Source organism: Ruditapes philippinarum, unplaced genomic scaffold (genome assembly GCF_026571515.1).
Source record: "Ruditapes philippinarum isolate M1 unplaced genomic scaffold, ASM2657151v2 ctg3630_1_1_1_1, whole genome shotgun sequence".
NCBI lineage: Eukaryota > Metazoa > Mollusca > Bivalvia > Venerida > Veneridae > Ruditapes > Ruditapes philippinarum.
Window position 1 is genome coordinate 111867 of NW_026856243.1, and position 12820 is coordinate 124686.

At 33.3% G+C, this 12820-nt stretch overlaps 1 protein-coding gene across 2 annotated transcripts in view; it reads right to left on the reverse strand.

Annotated features, from left to right (window-relative positions):
• Nucleotides 1-204: 204 nt before the first annotated feature.
• The window catches only part of LOC132745923 (lysophospholipid acyltransferase 2-like), a 30243-nt gene continuing 17627 nt past the window's right edge, over nt 205-12820 (reverse strand). For both annotated transcript variants that reach the window (XM_060734941.1, XM_060734942.1), the window contains 11 exons: nt 12450-12527; nt 9983-10081; nt 9047-9157; nt 7953-8094; nt 7483-7527; nt 7219-7309; nt 5909-6010; nt 5151-5254; nt 4311-4508; nt 3623-3777; nt 205-2631 (listed from right to left, as the gene is read on the reverse strand). In XM_060734941.1, coding sequence (XP_060590924.1) covers nt 2430-2631; nt 3623-3777; nt 4311-4508; nt 5151-5254; nt 5909-6010; nt 7219-7309; nt 7483-7527; nt 7953-8094; nt 9047-9157; nt 9983-10081; nt 12450-12527 — 1327 coding nt within the window. In that variant the 3' untranslated portion in view covers nt 205-2429. The remainder of the gene's footprint in view (nt 2632-3622; nt 3778-4310; nt 4509-5150; nt 5255-5908; nt 6011-7218; nt 7310-7482; nt 7528-7952; nt 8095-9046; nt 9158-9982; nt 10082-12449; nt 12528-12820) is intronic.

Consider the following 12820-nt stretch of genomic DNA (forward strand, 5'->3'; position numbering starts at 1 on the left):
GTCTGTTCACGGTCACATTCAAAGTACTTCTCTGTGATTGGTCAATTTCAAGCACAGCCATATCCAATAAGATTTTAGCATTTAAGAATGATCTGGTTCACACAATTTTATAATATTTTGAAGATTTGATGCAAAAAAAAAATCTTTTACACATGTTTAACTTTCAGCCATATTGCACTTAGCCCTAAATATGTTTCCCAGCCACTCATATAAATTCTTTGCATGCTGGGAAAATTGTTGTCTGCTTTAGCAAAGTGTTGGCCGATTTAGCAGTGTTGTCATGCTTAAAATATCATCTGCTTAATTTCTGTATTTCTCCAACTATTTCCAAAATGAAATAAACATTGATTGTCAATCAGTACTCAGCATTTTGGTCTGATACCTGTTAAGAGGCTAAGGTACTCAGCATTTTGGTTTGGTACCCAATAAGACAGTGAGGTACTCAGCCAATAAGATGCTAAGGTACTGAGCATTTTGGTCAGGTAACCAATAAGACAGTGAGGTACTCAGCATTGGTACCTGACAAAAGGCTGAAGACCTTGGCATTATGGTCTGCTAGGATGCTAGGCTATGCAGTATTTGGTTTAGTATGTGACAAAAGACCAAGATACACAATATTTGGTACCTGACAAGTCACTGAGGTATTCAGCATTTGATCTGCTATCAAGTTTTTTATATAGCCTTAAGTTATTGTCTGACAATTAGCAGACAAAGAGTCAAGCAAATTAATTAAATAAACACTAGATAACTGGCAATGTATAAAACACAATGAAATAATTTTCATTCCATAATTCTAAATGACTTTAAGATATTTTAATCAATAGTTTATTTTTATACTATGCCAAAACATGATTCTTAATGAAAAGTTTGATTTTCTGAATAAAAAAGAAACACATACTGGCAACTATGATGCAATGTAACCATGCCATTCTGTTAAACTCACTCTGTATCCTGCCGATAAAACTGACAGTTACACAGGGCGGAAAATCATGCATGATACACAAAAATGCAAATTCTGAGCAGTGCAAGAAAAAAAAGGAACCAAAGGTTCATAAAGTCGAATCTAGGTCACCTTTTCCTGTAAATTGTTTTTCTGTTGTCCATAAATCATGCTATAGATGCATTTCACATAACAATAATTACCTCCCATGGCCGCCATTTTGACAGTCATTCCAAAATATGACATATTGACATATGCCAAAGATAAGATAAAAAAATGCTGATTATTCTATCATCTTCTTGAAAACTGATAAAAAAAACTTTTATATACTGGTGCTATAACAGAATTTTCCATCTTATGTATAAAAAAAATGACAATTCAACAAAATCAGCTAATTTTTAATATTTTGTCAATATTACAGCATATAGAATATTACCCCACAAATTAGCGGCCACTTTTGGCAAGTGAGGTAAATCTTATTAAAATTTGGAACTATTTATAGGCTCATGGAATATGTATATGATATATATTTCATTACAAAATACAACAACATTTAAGAAGAATGTGACCTTTAAACATTAACAATTATTATGACCTTTGACCTATGAGTATGCTCTAAATTAATGGGCTATCTTCATGTATTTTAATGCTGATCTGGAGGCAGATATGTCCATCATGATGAATCTTAACTTTTGACCTTTAACATTTGTCAGAAAATCAAAAGGTCACATCTATGATATGTTAAAACAAAGTTAAAATTGAACTTGAACTTAAAATTATCACAAATTTTTTTTCTATATATTTTTTTGGTCTTTTTTTTCAATATTATGTTAAAAAATTTCTTAAAAATTGGAATGCATCAAAAATGTAATTTCCTGGGTGGTAAAATATAAATTTCTACTTTGCAAATAATGAACAAGTATTATGTTGTTAATTTATAATAAAATCTAAAAAACCCAAAGTATTATCGTCAAAAATAGAAAATATAATAAATTGTTTTACTTTTATATCTCTTAGTCAGAAATGTGCTTAAAATTAGCTAAAATGACATAAAAATAAGCAAAAATAACATCACATTCCCTCCACTCCCCTACCCCATGGGCTGGTACTGAAAGTGTTTAGCCCTTTGCCAAAAATATATAGCCAAGCCACCCTAGAAAAATCTATAATGTTGGCAGCTAAATTATTTTATTATTGAAATTCCTTAGAAGTATAATGAACTGTTCCAATTTCAAAGCTGGCCATTTCACAAATTCAGCAGGATTAGGGTTAATCATGTTCAAAGATAATCAAGCACTCACTAGATGTTTATCAGTGAGATAATTTTTGTATCACTAACTGTATATCACTCTTTGCAAAAATTTACTGATTTTACAAAAATGAAAAAAAAAAAAAAAAAAAATTTGCAGAAAACATATGATTTTATATTACGTAAATTTTAAGCATTAATAAAATAAAATAACTAAAATAAAACAATAAAACTCTTCATTCAGTCCATTTTTATGCCATTTGATTTTGCCGATTTATTAGCGGTTCCATCTGGAAGATGGTTGTTGCACTCAACAGTATGTCTAGAATTAGTACCATTACTTTTCAAGGACATATTCTTGTTGTCAGACTGAGCTGCTGGAATGAATGGCAGAATGAAGAAACTTGCAAACACCACAACATGCAGGCAACCATACATGTTACTGAAATAAATGAAAAAAGAAATGAGCCGTGCCACGACAAAACCAACATAGTGCGTTTGCGACCAGCATGGATCCAGACCAGCCTGCGCATCCGCGCAGTCTGGTCAGGATCCATGCTGTTCGCTTAAGACCCTAAAACAAGTAAAGAAACTAATAGCGAACAGCATGGATCCTGATCAGACTGCGCGGATGTGCAGGCTGGTCTGGATCCTTGCTGGTCGCAAACCCATTATGTTGGTTTTGTCGTGACACGGCTCAAATCATTAATAGTACTTACACAATATAATTATGCTACCTACAGTTCTCAAAGTCTTTATGGACTTGTCAATTTTTCAATCTAGGCATAAGCCTCCATTATTTTTTTGGAAAATTTCACATGTACTGACTGAGTAATAAACAATGCTGACAATGATCAGACAGCATGGATAGGCCACCTGATCTAGGTCTGCATTGGTTGATTGGGTAGAATTTCAAGCCGCCTACAGGCTAAAGGTGCTGGAAGGATTCTATTTTCAAAGGATATTTTAATGCATTGTTGAACTGTGTAAAATTACAAGAATAAACGTTTCTATGATGATAAGAATCGTATCAAAGCACCCGAAAAGAAGAAATAATTCAATGGGACTACTAGTGGCTTTTAAAAATTAATATTTGAACCAGTACTTTATCGAATCAGGGGGATAAACAATCAATGTATCATTAAAGTTTATTGTTTTGTTTTTTAGTTTATTTTTATTGTCTCACTGACGCTGTTAAGGTCATATCATGACTTTACAGATTTTACTGGTGGAGGAAGACCTTAGTGGTGACTGTGCATTATTTCAGACAAGTGCAAGCATTTGATTGGAACCACCAACTTTTAGTAAAATAGCTAGATAGCTTAAAAATTTCCAGACAGGATTCAAATCCAAAGTGGTGAGACCAAAGTGGTTTTTAAGACAACCCCATGTATATAGTTTAATATTTTGATAGATTTGCAAAGTATACTCACTATGTATAGAAGGTCAATGTCTGTCCAAGATGGAGTATCGTAAATGGCACAACTAAATACGAGATAACAATATGTGTGCATAACCACGTCAGTACATCATAGAATACCTGTAGATTTCTTGTTCTTTGAAAGTATGGCCTTATTTTTTTACGTGCCTGCAATAGAAAATTTGAATTATCTGTACATTAAATAGCATTGATAGGGCTTCATGTAAGATAGTTGTTACATCTTCTCTGTATCTCATATTATATGAGTTATTATAATACTGCACATTTTTAACGTCGCTTTTCATTGGATAATCGTGACGTTTATATAGTTTTATATACACGGCTGTTGTCGATCCATGAAGAAATCTTACTTTTTTCTCTAAAAAATGATGCTTGCTGTATTATAAATTCGTTATAAAGATTGTTGACAGGTTATATGACCGTATATAAAAGGCTGTTTGCAATATAACCCTCGCCTAGCGGCTCGGGTTTTATTTACAAACAGCTGTTTATATAGGGCCATATAACCTGTCAACGATCTTTATAACTAATAAAATAAATTCTTGCAAAGCCCTTGACTTTTCTTAAAATTAAAATCCACCTCATTATCATTTACTTAGACAAAAGCTATGGGTTGTTTAAAGAAGTCACTTTCCAGAATATGTAATACAAAATATTTATTTTTCTTTACTCTAACTTACATTTCTTGCTGATTCCGACACAAAATTAGCAAATATGAATGTGAAATAGTAACCAGGGTAACAGCCATGCCACATGGCACTGAGAAAAAATGTGGCAAATTTTTTCATCACAGGAATTCTATCATAACAAACGAGCCTGAGCCAGACAGCAGTCTGAATGTTCCAGTTATCTAGGTACATTTTGGGACTTGTTGCTCCCTGAAATGATATGTTAATTTTCAATTTTTGTACATGTAGCAAATACGGCTGATAAAACATGTATATAAGACAATTAACCCTCAACGCAACAAATATCTTTGAAGGACTTGTCCTTTTTTCAATCTTGACAAAACCATGATAATTCATCACTTTTTAGGGTAAATTTCAAAATCCAAACTCACTGACCAGCAAACAGTACAGGCCAAGATCAGACAACACAGATTCATGGCTAATCTCATGTGCCCTAGTCACATTGCTAGAAAACTGTTACCGCCAGTAGGTTAGGTGAAAAGAATATCAGAAAATGAAGCACCAGCCTAATTATATATATATATATAAGGTTAATTTCCAGTTGTATTTTTTCTATAATGTAACAGTCAGTAAAAGAAGGCTTTCCAAAATCCAGCGAGACGGTAAATAAATAAGCCAGCAAGACGGTAACTGAATTATGTATGTGTTTGCAATACATTGTGCCATGATGATGAACATTTGTGCCAAATTTAAAGAAAATCAATAATTTTGTAACTTCAGTCAATAACCCAGCAATGTTAAGACATAACCCTGAAAGTCCCGACACTAACTATAAAATGTCACACAATAATACTACATGTATATAAAGGTAAATAACTGTTATAAATGTACCTCTATTCCTAGAACATTTACATTGGTGACCAGGTTCCACTTTGGCTGACCTTTACAGTCATAACCATTGAATCCAAAGCCCGATGCATTACAAATAGCATCACCTGAAACCAAACACGCAATCACATCACATTTTCTTATTTTAACCATGAACATATAAATAACTAGATTGAGTAATATCAATTATATTGTAGAATTATTTTCATTCTACTCATGGATCTTTAATTTAAGGCACATCAATACTCAACCATTACTTTACAGACTTATGATTTGCTGTTCTTATCTATTCCACATATGGAATATGTGTTAACACATGACATATAGTATAATGCTATGTTAGATATCTACCTCATAATACTGACATTTAGCCGAGTTTGTCATTCCCCTATCACCCTTATTTGACATGGTATGATCTATAATTCATAAATTTGATATGATTCTTGATCTTGCTCGACAACACAGCAAGAAAGATATAGAAATATTTAACTAAGAGGAAGGGCTACATAATATTTGGCCTTGACAACACAGCAGTGAGACATATAAATATTTAACTAACATTGTTCCAAAATATATCGATGGCATCAACACATGCACTTTCATGTTCACATTGTATCTCTTGATGTTGACATTGAATTTGTAGTTGTTTTATGACATGTATTTTTTACCAGAATAAAACTGTCTATCTATCTATAAAGAAAAGGCTACATAATATTTGGCTTGACAACGCAGCAAGAAAGATATAGAAATATTTAACTTACCAAGAGAAAAGGCTACATAATATTTGGCTCGACAACACAGCATTGAGAATATCATATACCAGAAACGATACAGAAAACTGTTGTTTCTTATAAATTCAGGATCTGAAATAAGATGAAAATATTTGAAGACATATATGACCGTGATCGGAACAACATTATTTCAGATACAGAAAGAGGAAGCCCTTAAATGCCCTCATATTATTATTACAAATACATTTGATCAAGACCTCAGGTGGCCTTCTGTGCAATATTTTCAGGCATTTACAAGCACCAGAGAAAGACTGCTGATGTTCTGTAAGCTAGAGGGATTCATTCTTCACATAAAAGAATCCAAAGTCCCTGGCTGGAGTGCAATGGTAATGTGCAAAAGGTTTGAAGTCAACAACCTTAACCACATCTTTAAGACTTTCCATGCTGAATAAGGGCGAGTGACCTGCCTTGCTAACAAATAAGGGCAAGTGACCTGCCTTGCTAACAATCAGAAATCCATGAAAAAATTTTAACCTTGACCCTGCAAGTAGCAACTGAATCTATGCATGTGACCACAGCAAACCAAATAAGTCATATGTACTATACATATTTTGAATTTTCCCTAAAAATGATAAATGGTTTTGTCCAGTTTGAAAGATGGACAAGTTCATTGATGATATTTTGTGTGGTAAGAGTTGAACTTTTAAATTGAACTGCTAATAGTATAGAATCTCTGCATCAGATTGAACCGATGTTCAGGCCAGCCTGGCTATAAACTGGTAACATAGGTTTGTTATTATTGCTCCCTGAAGTCAAAGGGGGAAGTGTCCTTTTATTTTTTTTTCAGACACATTTGTGCCTCTGGGTTGAAACATCAATTATTGATTAGTAAAACTGGTAGCTTGAAATTGAAATACTCAGTCATTAAGTACCTAAATTTTCCAAAATAAACTTTTATTCTTTATATATATATATATGTTTATTATCAAATTCAGTTATTATTTTTTTTTAAGTTACACCAAAACTGTAAAAGTGACATGGTGATTTTTTGGCTTTACTTCAGGAGGAAGACCTCAAGTGCCCATGTTTACATTATTTCAGTGGCAATGGCCTTCTTTGATCTAGTAAGATAGGAAAATTAATATAGAACCAGGCAGAACTTTTACCTACAATGGTAAGGGGCAAATGATTCAAAGTCAGTGACATTAATCACTCAACCATGATGACTCCCTGGCACCATAAGGCACTTTTATTAAAATTAGAAATACTTGAATTGAGCAAAAGCCTTCAATTTTTAGCTAAATAAGAATCTTGATGTTAATATGATGAAGTTAACTTACCACAATTGAGTATTTCAGGAAATATAGGTTTCATTGTAAAATGGAAACCCATCCAAAACAAAGCAACAGACAGCTTATAGGTAACGGCATACTGAAACAGACATAAACATGAATGATGACAACTTGTCCCAAATCACAGTCACAATTTCACAATGCCCTGTAATCAAAAAACGACCACTGGATTATTGAGGTGAACAGGTGGGTTGATAAGTATTCAGAAGAAATAAGATACAAAGTAAAAAACTAAAACACAAAGAAACTTACAAATGGAGAAAACTTGTTGCTCCCAGAATATACATTGTTATTTTGCTGAAAGTACAGAAAAAGATATAAATATGAATTTGTATTTGTTTTTTCTTGCAGTTATATACAGGAAAATAAAAAAAAAATCTTCATTTCCAAGACGGGATCGCTTAGTTAACCATAATTAGTTGCTAATATCGTGCAATCTAGATAAAACCATTTTTACGAAATATTTCAAAATAAGTACTGACTGAATAGTGAACAGTGCAAACATTGATCAGACGGTACATATGTGCAAATTTGATTTACTAATTTCACATAATTATGCTTTCTTTAAAGCATATTTCATCACTTTAGTGCAGTTAAGGATTAACTCCTATGAAATTATATAGGGAGTTAACCTGTTACTGCATTAAGGCGACAATTATGTTACATCATTTCATAAATGCAACAATATCTACAAAACGTATACTATATAAAGCAATATTTACCACACCATTTTCCTCAGGTCTCTTACTTATGTCTGTTCCATCTACGTAAGCAATATAATCTTTGTAGAAACTCAGGGGTCCAACAACTACACCTTGAAAGTAGAATAGATAGCTGAAGTACTCCAATGCTGATGGTGGCTTGCTGGAAAAAAAAGGTCATTATATTAGTCTTTGCACTACATTTTTGTCCAATGAAAATGCCTAAATTTGAAACTTTCTGACATGAAAAACATCACATGTATCTAGATTAAAAGTTCACATGCCTTTGAAAAGTAGGTCAATGACAAAGTTAGTTAGACACTAATAAGAAACAAGAGGGCCATGATGGCCCTGAAATCACTCACCTGTATATAGGCCCCTGGGCCAAGGCCAATTTTAAACCAGGGGCTTTTATTTGAACAAACTTGGTAGACACCCATTAGAAGATGTTTCATGATAAATATCTAAGCTCTAGCTCTTTGGTGGGGTTTATATAAGAAGAGTTTTTTACTATATACTTATAGGGAAAAACTATGACTCCCCCCCCCCCCCTCCCCTGGAAGGTGTCAAAATTGGTACCACATGATTTCTGAATCAGTTGTGAGACACAAATGATCATTTTACTAAATCTTAAAATACAACTGTCACAGAAAAATTGCGCCTGGATCAAAACCAGTCACCACTTATTTACAAATCCACTGCTCTCCCTTTTGAGCTTGACAAGCAGACTGACACCAGTACAGCGACACTGACTGGACTTGATAATTTTGGATACTTAATTTTTGCACCTTGTTTTTGAAAATCCCTTCAACTTTAGACAGTACTGGGCAAATCCATTTCACAAATTTACCAGTTAATGGCTTAATTTTAGTAATGGAAAACTTTTACATTGAACACTTTGTAAGTTCTAAATTTGATTTGTACTAAACTTTTTTGATAAACAGTAGGCAATATCTTCCCTGTCAAATATAAAAGTGGGCTATTTTCTTGAAGGCTATTAATATTTATTGCAACAAAATACATGTATAGCAAAGATAAGATACTCGAAACAGCCCCCAACACCATTAACCACCCCTCCCCGAAATATGGTATAACTAAGAGACCACTACTATTACCTGATCATATATCTTTTTTGTAGATCTGAGAGCTTATCCTTGTTACCCTGACGACCATCATAAATACTGCATGCTAGGCTGCTGATCTTCTCAGTGACTATCATTAGTGGCCTGAAAAAAGTATACCTTTCCCTCATTCATTGTATGTAAACTTATCATGTTATTTAAGAAATAATATTTCCTAAAAGTGATTTTATCCCTAAATAATATCACTGTTTGGAGTTTGTATGCGAGGAGCTATAATACAAGGGCGTAGCCCCAGTGATATCATAATTCGCATCCAAACAACAAACAGTGATATTATCAAGCGATAATATCACCAATTTGGATATTTTATTTCGATTCTAACACAACATCAACAAATAAATGCTTCCGTACCTGATATTAAGCTTAATTGCGCCTTATTTGTTTCTGTACTTATTTTTAGCGCATCTTATTTTTAGTGGTTACGTCACATGTATAATGATTACGTCACATGTCTAAATATAGAACATCAACAGGAATTTTTTGGAAAATAACACACACTTTGGGTTCTTCTATATTCCATAGGGAAAAATGCGGGTTGTGTTACAATTCCTAGTATGTCTTATCTATCAATATAATAGGTCCCTGCTCTGACCTTTTTTTATTTAACTACAAACATTGACATGTGCTCTTTTGTTAACAAATACATGTATGTTGTGGTGAAATAAGTATTGTATCCACTTATCTGATAATTAGAATTAGACAGGTCAGGGATCTATGCATCTCACATTTACACCTAGAAAATCAATCTGTACATTTATACCTAGTATATATATATATTGACCTACCCTGATACATCTATCTGTACAGTAAGTAATATAGACCTACCCTGATACATCTATACTATACAGTATGTAATATAGACCTACCCTGATACATCTATACTGTACAGTATGTAATATATTGACCTACCCTGATACATCTATACTGTATAATATATCCTCCGGTATCATAAATGCCCGGTATAGATGTAATGTCACTAGATATGTCAGCGCCAAACCAAACACACCTCTGAAAAGATATACTCCAAATTACTGATCAGACAAAATAGCAAATGATTAATTTCTTGAGAGTTGTTAAAAAGTAATTTAATTGGCCACACAAAAAAAATTGATTTATTTGAATTGGTTAAATAAATGATTAATTTGTTAAACAAATAATTAATTGGCTAAAAAATTATCAATTGGCTAAACAAAGATATAATTGGCCAAACAAACTGGTGAATTTGCTAACCCTAAACCTGCTATGGACTGGTCTATCTTTCAATGATTTGACAAATACATTCATTTTTTCATGGAAAATTTCAGTCAGTATAACTGAATAGCGAACAATGCAAACCATGATCAGACTGCATTGGTTGCATTGCCATATCCAATTACCACCTTCATGTTGAAGTGGATTAGTCTACAATGGGCACTTTTTCCATAAAGATTTCGAATATTGATAAAAAACAATAGAATTTATCATTTTGATATTCTTATAAAATATTTCTTGAAAGAAAATTTGATATACGTCTCAATGATCGAGTATGAACATTCATATAATGAAGTAAAAAATTTTGTTCTGGAACAATTTATTATCTGCTATATAAAGATACAATGTATATAATATCAGATCATATATCACACACACACCAATATATAATTGAGCCGCGCCATGACAAAACCAACATAGTGCGTTTGCAACCAGCATGGATCCAGACCAGCCTGCGCATCCGCGCAGTCTGATCAGGATCCATGCTGTTCGCTATCAGTTTCTCTACTTGTAATAGGGTTGGTAAGCGAACAGCATGGATCCTGATCAGACTGCATGGATGTGCAGGCTGGTCTGGATCCATGTTGGTCGCAAACGCACTATGTTGGTTTTGTCGTGATGCGGCTCATATTTTGTTGTCATGTACTATACTCAAATACATGTACTATCAACATAATTATTTATGGTATTACAGACCTTCCAAAATGGATCAATTCAGTTTAAGGGTTTAACAATGATATTCCACTAAACAAATGATCTATTGGTAAAACAAATCATTAATACATAAATAACATACATAACATACATCAAAATTGACACAACTCCCTCTTAACTGAAAACTACAGAGAAGAATTATCCATTCACTTTCCAAATGCATGTTGAGCAAAGTACTTAAAACAAATCTATGAAACCAATGTCATTAATGAGAGACTCAATGAACCAACAATAGTAAGAAAACACATGATTAAAACTCTGTTATCTTTAATTTTCTTAGCTGAATAGACCTATGAATAGGCGTTATCTGGAACTCTGCAAAATTGGGGTTTTCTTCTCATCTAATCCCCGGGTTCAAGCAAACTTTTATCTTTCAGTTTCATGGTGCAAAACTGTTCACCATAGAGAGTTTAATGCTTTGTGCTTATTATCAATACACTTCAGCCTCATTAAAACGCTCATGTTGGGGTCCAATGTCTCAACACCGCGTTCTAACGAGGCTCTCATTAGAACGCTCATTGCGAAATTACCTCATTACCCCACCCACCACATATATATATATATATAACGCTGATTTCTTTCCTTACTGTTCATTGAATATCGACATTATCTTTTTCTAAAACCATTCAATGATGTAAACATATATTACATTCACAAATAATACTAATTATATTTAAAAGAAACGAAAAACTTTCGAAAGAAAATTATAAATCATGTAATGTAAACAGTTAGCCATTACTGTAATGACGTTTGATTAACTAGGGGAACAACTTAAGCTGGACTGTAAATAACACTGTAATTTACAGTCCAGCTTTAGTTGTGTCCCCTAGTAAATCAAACGCCAATTACTTCCTGTCATGGCCGCTCTATTTACAGTGCAGGATTTTAAATTGATTTTAAGCTTGTGGGTTATTTAATTCAGCGCCGTTTACATGTCAAAGATATGTGTGTGAATTTTAGTTTATTTACACTCACCACCGGTTGCCAATGTCACAGTTATGTTATGAATTTGAGATTTTGGAAACAATTTGAAGACAGGTAAAACAACAAAAGAGCGGATAAACGCTTACCTGGGCATGTTTTTCACACCTTTGGCGCTCATAAATGTCCTAATAACAATTGTTTATTGTACTTGAATGTCAAATTGAGCAAGTGTTATAGCACGCTATAAATCTAAGTCTATTTAAAAAAAATTTTTTTTTATTTTTTTGGGAGCCAAGGTCTATGAGCGCTATACTGAGATTAGCGTTATAATGAAGAGCGAGTTATCGAGGCTACAGTGTATATTTACGGTATACCAAATGTATCTGTAAAAGTTTTTTTTGTACTTTGAAGATTAGATTGGGAAAAAAGACATTTTTAGAGTTCTGGAGTAACTCTTTAATGACATTTCATTGGAGTGTATACTTACATATGCATGACTGACTGTGGAAGTAACATCATGGCTATATAACATAGAACAGACTGGGCTACAACATGGTTGAACTGCCTGGATAACATAAAATACAGAATACATTAAAATAAGCAAGCTCACGCTACAACTCACTTTTATTTAAATCATCAATGGCTTATAGACTTTATGGATTCTGGTGAAACATGGTGTACCTATTTATACAAAAACTCTTGCTGAGTTTCAAGAAAATTGGACAAACCAATTTCAAGATACATGTCCGAATGGACCAACACACAGACAGCGCCATTTAAATATCCCATTTCTGCGTTATTCAGGACAGGGCATAATGATAAATCTGTACTCAGTTTCTAGCAAGTCATGGGCTTGTA